The sequence below is a fragment of the Aotus nancymaae genome, unplaced genomic scaffold (genome assembly GCF_030222135.1).
Source record: "Aotus nancymaae isolate 86718 unplaced genomic scaffold, 86718_ANA_hifiasm-v0.15.2.pri h1tg000004l, whole genome shotgun sequence".
Lineage (NCBI taxonomy): Eukaryota > Metazoa > Chordata > Mammalia > Primates > Aotidae > Aotus > Aotus nancymaae.
Window position 1 is genome coordinate 54833747 of NW_026988415.1, and position 16572 is coordinate 54850318.

Genomic DNA, 16572 nt, shown 5'->3' on the forward strand with positions numbered 1-16572 from the left:
AATGGCTTTGTTGTTTTTTCGTACAAATATTGGTGTTTAATACACCTGGAACTGATGTTTGCATTTGGCGTATGGTATCCAATTATTTTTTACACTTTAATATTGTTCTGTCACCCTTTATTTAATTTTACAAAGCCTTCTTATTACATCTTTTGATCACTGCAACCTCTTTTCATAAATCAAGTTTCCATATGTATGTGAAAGTAACATTCTGTGATTTCTTTTCCGTTCTATTGAGCTGTAGTGCCCAATAATTAACTCACTACATTAATTGCTACAGCTTTGTAATAATCTTGATGATAAGTTTATATGGTTATTGATATCTGGCAGAGCTATTTTTATCCTCATGTTCTTTTGCAACATTACTCTGACTATACTTGGCCTTTGAATTTTCACATAATATTTAGAGTCAGTTTATCAAGCTATCCACAAGAAAAATGGTTGGAAATTTTACTGATATGAAATTAAATCTATACATCAAATTTTTGATAGTTGGCCTTTACAATTCATGTCTTTAATTTATAAACATTATACTTCTCTCATTTATTTTGGTCTCCTTTAAATAACTAACAATAAAGTTTTAAAAGTTTTCTAATTTTCTGTTCTTTTTTTCTAGTTATTTGATATTTTGGGACTATATAAAATATTAAAAATTTCTAATTTTTCTAAGAAAGACAAATAACTTTACATTGCCCTTGTATTTAGCACATATCAGAAATCCAATTTTCATCCTGAGTTTATTTGCAGATTCATTTTTATTTTCGACTTATAAAATCATATATTCTGTGAATAATGATAGTTTTATTTTTTTCTGATCATATTACCTCCTATTAGTTTGTACAGATATTCATTTAACTATTTATTTATGACTTACTGAACTACCTAAGACATATGGTACACCATTAACGTTGATTTGGAATGCAATGAATTACAAACCAGTCAAGTTAATAAAACAGTCTATGTTCCAAATCACCAAATGTATGACTTATTTTATTATTTATGAACTCTTTGCTAGCCAAGAAGTGCTTTGCCTATTAACCTTTTTATTTTTACTGTTTTTAATTAGCCTTTCTTGATTATACTTGCACATGTCAATTTTTTAAATTTTTAGATATTAATGAAATTTCTGAAAAAAAATTGGGCTGTTTTTTACATGTATGCATTTTTAGAGTATACTTATATAGTCTGTGTAGGTATATGTGAAAGCAAATAGGCATATAGATACATAGTAACTACAAGCTACCATTAAGAGGAACAGAGCTTGGAAATTCCTTTAGGGTGAAATGGTGGTAGTTATAAATGCCTTTCTGATCTAGGCACCAATCCTACATTAATATATTAAGATAGAGGTAAGGAACGAAAAGCTTGTTGTGTAAGGATGTGATTTCAGAGAGGGTGGTACTATTTTTACAAGGGTAACATAAATTTAAAAATTGATTTGAGTACATGTGTAAATTATTTAGGTAGTTGCCTCATCTTCTCCCTATTAGAAGAATTTTAAAGCAGTAGATCTTTCTCACATACACTTAATATTAGGAAACTGAAGATCTTTAGACCTGTTCCAAAGACAAAAATCTATAGACTCATGTTTAAAGATTTAGAATTAATACTGGGGCAAAATATACATATATAATTGGTCATCCTTACATTTTATGAATACTGTTATTCAGTTGCTAAAGGATGATGATTATCTCCCCATCCTGCAAATAATCCAAATATTTTATTCATAGATAAGAGAAAGTGAATCATAATTTAAAATGGTTCAAGGAGTTAAAAGCACTGTGACTGCCTCACAGCAGGCTGCAACCTAATGCTTTTACACAAAATCTGAGTTTAACTGTACACTGTGTTTGTTGTCAAACACAGTGTCAGATAAGAAAGAATGAATGGCTCAGAAGGCAAGACTGCATATTCTATTCTGGTTGGTGATAAAAGCAACATCCATTATATGTATGATTGTTTCTTAATATAAAGGGTAACATAGAGATGTGGTTTTTGAAATTAAAAAAATAAAATTACCAATATTTTACATTCACTGAAATGATTTTACCTATCACTAATAAAAATTTGGGAATATAATATAGTTTAGAAATAGATTTACATTTAAAAAAGAAATATTAGATATTAGAATAGAATATATTTTGGAAATTGATTTAGATTTAAAAAGAAATGTTAGATATTTTATTATATAAATTTCCTTTAGATAGATGAAAAAATTTGCCAAAGTTGTCTTCTTAATTTGAAGCAAATCTAATCATTTCTCTCAGTTCTTGCCATTCCTTTAATTAGATTAATTGTATGCTTGCTTTGTTTACCTAACAACAGTTGCTCTGTTGGTTCAACCATTCATTTTACAAGTGACTACAGATATATATTGAGCTTGACATCTACGTCTTCCTCACTCTCAAGTATCTCTACCCTTGTTTTTCTAGGGGAATTATATAGAATATTCTGTTTTGTTTATAATACATCAAAAAACAAAGTATTTCTTTTAATAATGGTCTTTCTTTAACACTTTCATTCTCTTCTAAATATACTTTATTTGGTGATGCCTTTTAATCTGCACTTTCTTTTCTTTTTCTGTTCTGAGTTAGTTAATGCTGACGTTGCATAAGTCAGATAATACTGGAAAATATCTCTACTCCTATAACTGGTTTACCTACTTATATTACATTCACCAGACAATTCTGATAATCTTCCTTCTCCCTGAGCACACAAAAACACAAGACCAAATACACACACACACACACACACATGCACACACACACAGACAAACACATGGGTGCAAAAAGACACTTATTTTGTTTAGAGCATCAGATTGATATTTGGTATAAGTTGGACACCACCATAGAGAAAAGATTAAGATCAAGGTAAAGCTCCTGGTTCCAGGTTGGCCGAGGATAACTACCTTGGTTCTCTCTTCTCTTTGGATGTTATCCTCTATTTCTAATAACAGAAAATAATTTCATGGTAAGAAGAGAACCAAATGTGTATTACCAATAATTTGATTAACAAATAGGTGCTATATACCTTCTGTGATCTCATGTCTGTGGTAGATTAGTCACTTGAGAAAAGTGGATAGGATAAAAGGATGTTATATATAAAGAATAATGAGTTTGTCTGGCATGTAATAGTTACCCTTGCTAACAGAATGCACTTTTTTTAGCATATGTTGTGGCATGAAGGTGGAGTGGCGGCATGACTATAGAAGAACAATGAGGCATGAAGATTACTCCAAAAATCTTTAATGTGGTTTGAAAATGTAATTTTCCATTCTAATATGAGTTTTCAGATGATAATCACTTGTAAAAAAGTTATGAACAACTTTAAAGATGCTGAAACATACTGCTATTTAATAAAATAGTTTCAAAAGAGTTTTATAAATTTAAACCCTGATAAGCAATACCTGAGAATGCCTGTTTTAACTATCGCTTCACCAATATTGACACTTTCTTCACTATTACTAATTTCATGGGTGAAAATAGTATCTCACTAAAATTGCATCTTAGCTAGTTACTCTAGACGTTATCATTGTCATATGTTTGTCGTCTAGTTGTTTTATCCTTTTTTGTTCTTTTGTAGTTGTCTGTTGTTATGTTTTACAAAAACCTACTTTGCCCATGTGTTCTTGTATCGGTTTGTGCGACCTCTTTATATAAAGACATAGAAGTACAGGAGTAAAATGTTAATATAGTTAAATTTATTAAGCTTTAATGTTTTGTTTATTCCATTGTATTTTAAAGATTTTCTGAAGTTCAACAATTTTATCCATTATAAAATAATATATTTTCACTAAAGATAATTTGGAATATCCAAAAAATAGAAAAGTTAAAAAAAATTTCTTTTGCTGTTGCTATTTTCTGCCTTTTAGCACAATGCATTCCGGTTCATTTTGTGAATAGTATATGAGAGAATAATTGCTCTTTCTTGTCATGTTCCATCCTATCATGTCATGCAATTCATTTATTAAATAAACATTTATTTACCATCATTAACTATCAGCCACTCTTCCAGGTACTTGAATGCAGCTGTGAACGAAGTCTTTGATCACATGGAGAATACTTTCTATTGATAGTATGGTGGGGGACAAAAACACAAATCAACATAAAACACGTTGGGTATTTTTTCATACTATGAAGAAAAAGAAAGTAGGTTAACTAAGAGTAATAAAGAGTTTTGGAAGGGGGGTTGCAATTTAGTACAGGGTTTGAGGAACACCCTTATTTGGTGATACTTTAGCAGACATCTGAGTGAAATAATAGAATGACAAAACAGAGTCCCAGGCAAAGGGACAGAGCAGGAACAAAGGAGCTGAGATAGGAATGTGCTTGACGTTTCAGAGAACATTGAAGTGACGGTGTGGCAAGAGTGGCATGAGGGAGGGGACATGCAGTAGGAGATTTAGTCAAGGAGGCAAGGTCACAATAAGAACTTTGAATTTCATTGAATATGAGGTAGACTGCCATTGATCATTTACAGCAGAGACATTACATGATATGACTTGTTAAGAGTCTCCTTGGTAATTCTGTGTAGAATAGACTGTGGGAAGAAAACAAGAAGAGCTGGAAAATCTGTTAGGAGACTACCAAAATAATCTACCTTAATAAATAGCCTACATTAACAGGCTACGTAATACCCTACATAAGTAACTTACATTAGAGAATTAAAGGTGATGGCAGTTTGGACTGGGAGGTTAGCAACAGAGGTGACACAAAATCTTAAGATTTTGAATTTATTTTGAAAACTTAGCCATCATTTCCTGACAGATTGGATTTGGGGGGCATGAGGAGAAGAAAGAGTTAAAAAAAAAAACTCCAAGGCTTTTGGCTAAAAAAAGCTGACATTTACATAGATGAAAAATATATAAGGAAGGAGGAACACATTTGGAGTGTGAGATTATTACAAGACGTTTGTAATTATATTTTTAAATAGTTTTATTCATTAAAAATAGTCTACCCTTTAGCTTGCTCTGGCGGGAATGTCTGTGTATTTCAAAAATTCATGTTAAAATGCTAACCTCCCAAGTGATGCCATTAAGAGGTGGGAAGAGAGGGGAGGTGATTACAGAAAGAGAGTGAGGTCCTCATGAATAGAATTGGTGTCCTTATAAAAGAGGTCCAAGGGAACTTGTTTGCCCCTCCCACCAGGTGAGGCTGCAGGGAGAAGGCATTGTCTATGATCAATAGGCCCTCACCAGACACCTAATCTGCCTTGATCTTGGACTTGTAACTGTGAGAAATACATTTTTGTTGTTTATAAACTACCCAGTTGATGGTATTTTGTTATAACAGCAGAAACTAAGACAAGCCCCTGGAATAGTTAGAAGTTGGAAAATGAGAGCATGCAGGTCAAATCTGGGCCCCCACTTGTTTCTCTATGGCCACAGGTAAAAAAGGTTTTTACAGGTGAACACATTTACAATTGATTTGATTATTGAGACACTAACTTTGAACCTTAATTGAAATATAACCCTCTCAACTTCTTCTCATTAGTAGAATTTTATTATTGTATTCTTTTCTTCTCAATATCATCACTATATTTTGAATTTTGTCAAATTTAACATTTGTGGAAATGCGTTTTTTCTTGTTATATGAGAGCCTGCATAACATCCCCGATGTTTCCCCTTGGCCCACAATGGCTGTAATATTTGTTATCTGGACTTTTATGTAAACTATTTGCTGACTCCTGTTGTAGATAAAGTATGCATAAAAATCTTCTGGGAGCTATGAGAAAAAATGTAGATTTCTGTTCTTCACCTCAACATCACCACTGCTACATCAAATTTGATTCAGTTAGCCAAGGGTGAGTCCTAGAAATCCAAATTTTAATAAATTACTCCAGTTGATTCTAATACACGTTGAACCACAGTTTGAGAAACACAAAAATGCTGAACAGGCTTCTTTTAACTGTCTTTTAACCAAATGTGGGCCAGTGCCTCCCCACCAGCATGCTGGGAAATATTAGTTCATAATAAAGATCCTGCTGGAGTGAATTGCTACAGGGATGACACTTGCCTGTGCTTCTTTCCACCTGTCCAATCAGCTTTCTTTGGACCACAGACTTGCTTGGGAACAAAAGCTCTGTTTTTGGGCTAAGAGGTTTGTAGTTCCTAATTTGAGCCCATATGATAATTGATGCATTGCCATTCTTGGGATCCCTGTATCTGTTCTTATCTCCCTTACTATATCATCTTTATTATTATTTATATATACATGTAGGTATATATGCATGCATCCACCCACACATTCACCCATCCATTGATCTATTTGTCCATCCAATTTCTTTACAAACACAAAGATTTTAATTTGACTCTATTTAGAACAGTCCTCCAGCCCAATTACCATTCACATCTTGAGTTTTTAATAGGTATGATCTACCATTTGTGCCATGGTAAATTTTTAAATTTACCAATGCACCTTGGAAAGAGCAAATTTTGGGCATCTGAGTACAAACAACAAAACATAAGGAGCTTTAAAAAGCAAACCCTTTTAACACATTCCAGAATCATTGTTATTAGAAGTTAAAAATTATTGCTTTAATACCTTAATCTAGGAAGTTCTGGATCTTTTAGGTAGTACGTATGAAATTAAGAAAGAAAGCAGTAATTTGTCTTCTGAGACAACTTCTAGCATTAAATACTGATACTTTCTAATGAGCTTTCAATGGGTGCCACAAGTTTATATTTCCAAGGGCCAAGCCTTTCTTTTTGCCACCTTTATTACATTTTCATTGTTCCTTTGGATCTACATTGATGGTGCAACAGAGAAACATGACTCTCCTTTTTCAGAGTTATTGTAAGAGATTTCAATGACTTTTTTTTAATCCTTTTGTATCTAATCATCACCTTTACAAATGTCTGTGAGGGCTCTTTCCCTGGGGAGAATGTATTAACTAGTATCTGACACAGATATATTTGCCATTTTTTTCAACTGTAAAATTCATTTTTTTTTGCATTTCAAAACGTGTAATCAATTGATCTGAAACTCCTCTCTTTTTAAATAATGAATTCTTAATACTGACTTAAATTATTTAATATAATGTCCTTAATTATTCACTGAGGAATGTTTTTAGGGACAGATTCCATATTGTTTCATATATTTAATAACATTCAAAATTTCATCCAACAACTTGAACAATAGATAATCTTTGCATATATAGCAAGAATAAACTGTTTTACCAGACAAGGTTAGCAATACTCTAAAAATGCGTGACCTGAGATCAATTAAAACATAATTGTCACAACCCGAAGTTCTTAGCCCCAGATTTCAGATAAAGTTTCAAGCAAACAATTACTTGAATCAGAAACTCAGTTTAAATGAGATTTATGAGGAGACTTGCTTTTGAGGGGAAGTTGTAGTCCCGTTTCCCAGTTTATTTATGACCTTAAAATGTACTCAGGAGATATTTTTGTCCTTGACCATTGCAATAAATTATATACATGCATCTCTCGCAATCTGAAGATTAATACAAACAGTACTCAATAGTCTGAGAAAATTATTCTGCCTAAAGTAAAACTGTTTTTCATTTTGGAGACGAAAGTAAGAGACATAGCTAGTTTCTACTTTTTCGTTCTTTCATGGTTTGTTTCACTTATATCAAAATATAATAGACGTTTCAGAAAACTGTATCTTCCTATATATTTTTACTCTTTAGCTTTCACATTATTGTAGTTTCTCTTCATGAAACAACCAGATAATTTCATTGCCTATGTTACACTTCCGAAGTATTGGGCAGTTTCTCTTAGCATTATTTCTTGTTATTCTTGGAGTATGATTTCATACCACAAATTTATCCCACACTAGCAATATATATTTCAAGATGTATTCCCTAGTCTTTGATATTCCTATGCTCCAGTGCATGTATACATTATAAAACCACAAGTCCAAACAGACCCCATGGTTTTGTCATTGGTTTAATTAGCATCATTATGAAATGTACAGTTTTTTAAAAAATAATATCTTTAGCTAAATACAGTCACTCACATCTAAACAGTTGACAAGTTTCCCACCGTGTACAACTTAACACGCAAATCCTGAAGCTTTATCTCACCAAATTGTACAATATCATACACATGCACATCTAATAGCTACAAATAAATTTCTGAGGTAATGTTTAGACAAACTACATAAATCAGAAACACCTCATATATTTTTGAATATTCAGCAAGGATGGGATTGAGATTCCGTGAGGGAAGCAAGACAGTAGAGAGAAGTAGATTAGCACCAATAATTACTTAAGCAAATGCACTTACAAATCAAGTACTCCTGAGGTTTAGTGTCACTATAGTAGTCTAATCAAGGATAAAAATAACCATACAAATTGAAATACAAACTGTTTGTGATGTTTTACCTTCATTTAAGTATAAAGTAGGTAGGACTTTAATGTCTTTAGTATTAGTATACGCTTCTAACATTTAAATTATTTATTTCTGTACATCCTTTCTTTTAATTATTCTTGAGTTAATTTACAACTTCCCTATTTTTTAAAAAAATTCAGCAATAAATAGGGAAATAAATTATTCATCTTGACTTGTGTTGCTTTGTAACCATCTTTACTCTAATGTAGTAAAGCTGCCCTTTGAGACAAAAAGACTGAAGTAGGTACCTATTTCCTTACTTATAAACATGAATAAATGATAGATTTTTGTGCAATAAGACCATTTACTGATATATTCTAGGCTTCCTGAGACACTGAAAAAGAAATTCTTGCAAATTCCTCTCTGTATTTGTTTTATTCAAGGATTTAGTATGCTCAATATCCTCGAAGACAAGTGACTTAAAAAAAATTATGTCAGTCTATGTAAATTAACTTAAATTACTTTTTAAAATACTGATTTGTAAAATCCTTGATTTTCAAAAGCATAATTTATTCCTTTAGAAGTTTCAATTCAATCACAAAAGGATATAAAATTATTTAGTTTACAATATAGAAGACTTATTTTTAATATAAAAGATGCCAACATCTGGTGTTTCATTTACATTAGCTCTGAACAGAGACAGTCATGTCAGGCAGTATCAGCACTCATCCCTTATCCTACAGGCTCCCTAAAGCACTAAACACTTTTTTAAATTAAATAATTTAAACTCTGAAGTTCCCAGATTTTAATGAGAAATTTAGTGAGTAGACTGATCTTCTTTTCTACTAAATGGATGATATTTTGAAACTGCGACTTTTGAGGGTGAAAGTATTTGGAGTCGGTTTTCTTAATGTTTTATAAGAACGATATCTTCAGTATTAGTATTTTGAATTTGTCAGGCCTTTATTTTCTCCTGTTTCCAATGGTAGCTAGAGGATTTTTAAATACTATGACTCCCTGGAACCAAGAGGGATACATTAACTCATGAAGCTGCAAGGAACCATTTGTTAAGTAACATTTTGTGGGCAGTAAACAAAACCCTAAAATGTGTAAGAATTAATTCACTGCAAATGAGCATGCTCTTGTACTTCAGGGATTACTGTGGTCATATGGTTCAATTCAGGAGCAATACTTTGTGAAATAGCATTGGTCTCGAAGTAGCATCCCAGTAACTTACACAAAGTGTTGCTTTACAAATAGACTGTTTTATTTAAGTTATGCCAATTACTAGAAGCTTTGTTTGTTGAAGATAGGCTCATCAATCGAGTATGAAACACAAAAATAATGAAAAAACAGAGCATGAGAAGGAAAGCATAGAGAAAACCTTAACACTGTAAGCACTAGTCTATGTAACCAACAACACTATGCATAATCACCAGTTTGTGTAATCAGTTCTCAATTATTTCTTCATAGGATGGGCCTTAATACAAGTGGCTTATTCTGTAATAACTCATTTCTTTTGTCAAATATTGAGGAAATTGAAAAGCAAACAAATAGAGGGATATAATTCACAGATTATGAATTCATTCATTCAACAAATATTTGTGGAATGCCTACTATATTCCAGGTATTGTCATAAATGCTGAAAAAAAAACGTGTTTTATCTATCTGCAGTCATTTATTGACACATTTCTAATTATTCCCTTCAATTAGGCCAGTTATTCGTCAGGCCTTTATTTTCTCATATTTCCAATGGTAGCTAGAGGATTTTTAAAAATTTACTATGACTCCCTGGAACCAAGAGAGATACATTAACTCTCACGAAGCTGCAAGGAATCATTTGTTAAGTTATATAGAAAAGGGTATTCGGCCAGGGGCGGTGGCTCACGCCTATAATCCCAGCACTTTGGGAGATCGAGGCAGGTGGATCACGAGGTCAAGAGATCGAGACCATCCTGGTCAACACGGTGAAACTCCGTCTATACTAAAAGTACAAAAATTAGCTGGGCATGGTGGCACGCCTGTAGTCCCAGCTACTCGGGAGACTGAGGCAGGAGAATTGTTTGAACCCAGGAGGCGGAGGTTGAGTTGAGCCGAGATGGTGCCATTGCACCCCAGCCTGGGTAACAAGAGCGAAATTCCGTCTCAAAAAAAAACAAGAGGGTGTTGACTCTGTTCCCATCTCCCCTTAAAAAACAAATTGTAGCTTTTTTCCACTAGGTTAAAAATATCACTTACATGTGTAATATTTTATTTTTCTCCTTATCCATTATTACTAGATAGACAGCAACATGTGCTGACTTCTTGTACAAAAAAGGCTACTCAAAATAACCTTGACCATGATGGCTTGCCATTACAAAGCAGCATTTTTAGTTTTCTTCTCCTTGAGTACACTTACAGTTTGTACAAGTGGTCGTTTTGAAAAGCTAAATAGAACAAAACAAAATTTTTACTAAATGGTCCATTCTTAACCTATTTAATTTGTACTAATTACCTTGTGCTAAAAGAAATGATGAGCAAAATGCTTTTTAAAATCCTTTGTCACTGATTAAAGATTGTGTTGCTTCTCTTTGGAAGGCTTCATTACTATGAGTCTATTAAATATAGCTAAAATTTAAAAGTACAGGATTGAAAGACTACCCTGGTGTTTATGTCCAAATAGAGAATATCTTCCCTGTGATTTTCACCAAAGGAATTTACGGTTTTTTTTTTTTCAAGTTTATCAGAGCCTTAAATATATACATTTTATCTATACTTAGGCATACTTTAATTTCTTCTTTTCTGTATACTGGCTAGCTTTTCAAAAATAGTAATAGTTTAAATACATTGTTCCAAAAATAGATTAAATGTTTTTATTTGATGAATTTTGCATTATAGATAGCTTTCTAGATTTATATTAAATCAAAGCATTTGTAAAGGATGCAGGCTAACACTGATATTTCAGGTTTATAAATTTAACTGAAAACTGGTAATAGGTAAAAACAAATGGAGACTATATATGATAAATAATTACCAATATAGATATTTTAAAGTTTATTTGCAGTTTCACAGTTTTCATGTATGTTAAGAATCACAATAATGTAAAGCAAGTTGGCTCAGAAAATGTGAAAAATAATATTTGTTTTTAGCTTTGCATTTGTCAATCTAAATGCAGAATATACCTTGAATAATATGTTGATACATATATCGGTATGGATGTGCACATTTCTACTACCATATTTAAGCTTTTACTTATTATAGACATTTTTTGCAGTCATGTAATTGATAACGATAAGCAAGGGATGTTCATCATGGCATTGTTTACTCATGTAAATTGTTAAAAATCAGATAAGTTAGATTCAATAGCAAACTGTATAGATAAGTTATATGTCAACACAATAGAATACTATGCAATCGCTAAGATGATGCTATAGACTGATATTTATTGTCATGAAAAGATGATTATGGTTCAGTTTAGAATTAAAAATACAGAGCAGTACATATAGTATGGCTTTTTTGGTCAAAATGCTTGTGTATTCATAGGAAAAAAGCTATTAAAAGATATTTACACATTGAAAATATTAATTGTTATTTCTGAACTGTGGAAACTTTACTTCCTTCTGCATTGTGTACATCTTTTACAATGAGCATGTGTTATGTTTATAATCAATAAAAACAGTGATTTCCATTTGGAAAATATTTGAAAGTGAATAAACCTGTAATTTATAGATAAACGAATACACAGAAACAACTTATTGTCATTATTTTATGGTTAAAGAGCTGACAAAAGTGTTAACAAAATTATATATTTACTTTGTACTGTGTATGAAAATGAAGATTTGTATATGAGGTAATAAAACTGACAGTAGAGACAAAACATATTCTAATAGTTGAATCTGTGGCATAAGTGAATCATATTATAAAAAAGTAATTATTTAAATTTTACATAAATTAGGTATTTCTTCTTCCAAAAAGGACTTGAACTGGTATATATTTTTAAAAAGGTAATACAAAAAATAGAAAAATAAGTGTAGTATGAATGGAGGGCAGACAATGAGGAGAACAGGAAACTGCAAGTGAAATGCAGAGAGTCTCTAATTTAGAAATTACAGGCTAGTTAATGTAACTGCAACATTGAAGAAAACATTTTTTTAAAATTATCAAGCAGTCAAGACATAAGAAGAACCATACTGATTTCACGGTTCTCATATAATGGCTGAAGGCATATGACTTAATCCAAGAGACAAGCTATTCCTTACCTTTGAAACATCTGTGAATATTATCAAAAGGATACATTCAAGAATTTACAAGAGAAAAGTTTAATAGAAGGTGTCCTTCCAAGAAGTTTTTCAACATCATTCTGTGGAATATTTGCCTTTTATATTGACAGTTGATAAAAGCTGAAGGTAAAATATTAAATTATTTATAGGTAAAGGCAATTTCAGTGCAGTTATTCATCTTTCTTGTTAATTTAACATGAACCAAGTATATGTACTAAAGAATTTTAAAAAATGAATAGTAGGAGTGGTACTGAAAGTATACTCAAATACCAAATCTCTTAGGAAAGGTTTTTAAGATGCAATTCATACTTTAAATAGCTACTGCCTAAAGTGTTAATTTTCTAAGTGACTAATTCAGAAAACACCAATATGCTTACTTCTTTGGGCAAGAAGTTAATATGACCACTCCGAACATTTAGTCAAAAGTACTATCAAGTCTGTATGTAGTATGTTCACAACATATTAAAAAATGAAACAAGAATCTAAATAAATAAAAAAAGAAATCTCACATTTCTTTAAAAAACATTCATTTTGCATAATTTTAAGTGAAATTGTGCAGATGTTAATTGGATCACATATATTTTCCACTGCTCTACTGACTTTTAAAAAGCAAGTTAGAACTTTTGACTGTGATAGATCAGAAGAAATATGTTGACAGTATTTACATGAAAAAAATTAAATTGAGTATTATTGAAATAAGAAGGGAAATATACTCAATCAATTGCCTCCCCTCGACTGTTCGGGGAAAAAAAAGTGGAGGAATACACTTTATTTTACATATTTCTAAGGATATTACATCAAAAAAAGTACAAAATGACAATTTTACAATTAGAAATTATGCTCTTTACTAAAATGGACAAAGTTTTCTAGTTTTGCATTGTTTTCAAAAGAAAGAATTCACTTAAAAAACCTGCTAATTAGCATAAAATAACCCCTTATCACAAAAGAGCCCAAACTAAGTAGGCACCAACTAAGGCTGAAACAAACTGATCATTCTTATTCTCAGCACCTGCGCCTGGCCTGGCCCAGGGTAACATGCAGGGGCTTGGAGCCCACTATGCGACCATTCATCTCATCCACTGCTTTGGTAGCCTCTTCAAAAGAGGAAAAGCAGACGACACCAAATCCTTTGCCTTGCCCCACTTCCATCATCACTTTGGCCCGACTAATTGACCCAAAGGAAGAAAATTCCTCCTTCAGTTTTTCATCATTGATTGTCTCATCCAAGTTCTTAATATAGATAGGCACCCCTGGGGGCCGACTTTTTTCTTTTAACCTCAGCCGTTCAAATCTCCGCCTCAACTCAGCCAGGCGTTCAATTTTCTTCTGCGCTCGCCCTACATAGAGGACTTTTCCATCGATGGACTTTCCATGCAAGTCTAGCACAGCCTTTTGGGCAGCCTCGTGTGTCTCATATCTCACAAATCCAAAACCTTTAGATTTCCCACTGGCATCTCTTATTACTTTAACACTCTCAGTTGGCCCATATTCACAGAAAAGTTCTTTCAGTTTTTCATCATCTATGTCGTCTCCAATGTTTTTAACGAAAACATTGGTGAAAGTTGCTCTATCCCTGGTTCTGACCTCAGCCGCCCGCTCTTCTGGGAATTTGAATCTGCCAACATACACCTGGCGGTTGTTGAGCCGCACTCCATTCATGTGCCAGATGGCTCTATTGGCAGCGGCCAGGCTGTCAAAGTGCACGTAGGCATAACCCTTAGAGCCGTTGTCATCGCATACGACTTTGCAGGACAGAATGTTCCCAAAAGCAGAAAATAAGTAAAACAGGGCCCTATTGTCTATGGATTTGTCCAGGTTTTTGATGAATATATTTCCCACTCCAGACTTTCTTAAGCGGTCATCTGGCTGAGACCACATAAGGCGGAATGGCTTTCCATTAATCAAATCAAAATTCATGGTGTTCAAGGCCCACTCTGCATCCGCGGGAAAGCGGAAGTTAACATAACCATAGCCCAGGGGGCTGCGGGTCACCGGATCACGGCAGATTCGGGTGAATCGCAGAGGGCCAGCAGGCCTGAACTTCTTATAGAGCATGTCCTCGGTGACATCTGGGTCCAAGTCACCCACGTACAGAGCGGCCTTGAGATACTTCTTTTTCTTGCCAGCAGGATTAGGCTCCCCGCTCCCCATCTCTGTGAGCACTGGGAGGAGGTTCTCTTTGGAGAGAAAAAAAGGCTGCTTTTTCTAAGCTATGGGCCAAACAGCTGTTCACGAACAGAAAAAGCCAAGGCAGGCAAAAGGAAGCTAAAAGCAGACTCAGAATCACTGTCGAGGCTGAGAAAATGAAGTTCAGAAACAGCTGGTCAGCAGGCTCAGAACAAACACATCAGACAAAAAGGCGCCCCAAATACGAATCTATTCTCCCTGGGGGGACTTAAAATTGTCACCCTTTCAGATTTAAAATCAGTTTCAAAAGCCAGTACTAGAAACGGAATTTTCCTGTCCCCGTGAAATTGCAAGAAACCACCAAGCAGCTGGCTGGTTCCCCACAACTAACATTGCAGACAGAGGCCTCCCAACCCGTTTTCAGCATAAATACAGGCCTAAAGCTCCTGTTGGTTTAAAATGATATCAACAAGGGCAGGAACCGAGCGCGTATTCCTCCGCCGGCTGCTTGGCCAGTCTCGGGCTGGCTTGCCTTTCACTAAGGCCGCTCCGCACTCAGCGTCTGCGAAAGGGTACACTAGACACTTGGTGCGATAAGACCGGCAGGCAGGCTGCAGGCAGCGGATAGGACACAGAGACAGACAGACAGACACACGCGCGGGGGATCGGAGACCGCCCAGACACCCAAGATGCCCACTGGGTACGGACCGAGTGAGGCGCGGTGATTTCGGCAGCCTGAGGCTCGAGGCAGGTCCGGAGAGACTGACTGGCAAACGCGCAGTGAGTGGGTCAGCTCTGACGCGAGGCGGGTCTGGACAGATGCGGGGCGGAGTCAGCGAAGAAGGGCAGATGCGCGGCGGGCGGTCCCAGCGCAGACGGATGGGTTGGGGTTTCTCACCGCAGGACAGTCCAACGTTGGGACCAAAAGCCAGTAGCAGTGATAGGGAGCGGGGACGGGCGGGGCGCAAGAAACCCGGAACCGTGCTAAGTAACTTCCCGCTTGCTCTGTGCCAAGATTAAAAAAAAAGAAAGAGAGAGAGAGAGTGAGAGAGACAGAGAGACAGAAAGAGAGAGAGAGAAAGAGAGACAGAGAGAGAGAGGAGACGGAAGAAAAAGAAAAATCTAAGATGGTTTTTAGATGTTTCTTATATTTTAAATGTTATTTATTATTTAAAATACTATACGTAAGCTGATCTAAAAATCACATAAGAAGATGACGACCGGAGCAAAAATAACTAATAAGTTTTAAAAAACAAATTCTCAAAATAATTTTAGTTTAGGGAAAAGGATAGGTTGCATACTTTCCTGAGTGCACTGGAAAGTCAAAGTTTGCGACTGTACTGGCCTCTCGATCCAGTGCTAAAGGATCACAGGGTCAAGTAGAATACAGGGCCATGTGGCCTTTGGCCTTTAGCCTTACTTAATTAATCTCCAACATAATGGTAATATTTTCCCCAGGTGGTAAGCAAAGAGATCTTTTCTCTGATCCCATAATACTGAGGTTTTAATGATTAGAGAGCTGTATAATGGCTTTTGATGGTGTTTAGTGCCACAAAACGTTGAAACTGTTAAGCTGCTGCCAGAATTATAGTGACAAAATATCAGTAAAAGAGACAATAACCCCAGAATCAATATAAAATATATAATTAATGTTTATAGATGAAATAAACATGTTAAGATATATGCACTTTCCACAATTATGAATTTCAGCATGAGTTGACAACTTGAAACCCTTGAAGGATACAGTGCCATCAGACTGGACTCAACTCGGTGGTTTATTAACAATATCTTTCTTCAGAGTATTTGAGAAATCCTTTTGGAGAGAAACTTTGACCGTGTTTTCAGAAATTCACCGATATCTAGCATACACAAACAACACTTCAAGGAGCT

The 16572-nt window shown here is 34.4% G+C and overlaps 1 protein-coding gene across 1 annotated transcript; it reads right to left on the reverse strand.

Annotated features, from left to right (window-relative positions):
• Positions 1 to 7893: 7893 nt before the first annotated feature.
• PABPC5 (poly(A) binding protein cytoplasmic 5) lies at positions 7894 to 15047 on the reverse strand. Its single transcript, XM_064362676.1, has one exon. The coding sequence runs from the start codon at positions 14704 to 14706 to the stop codon at positions 13558 to 13560; it is 1149 nt and encodes a 382-aa protein (XP_064218746.1). The 5' UTR covers positions 14707 to 15047; the 3' UTR covers positions 7894 to 13557.
• Between the last annotated feature and the right edge of the window lie 1525 nt (positions 15048 to 16572).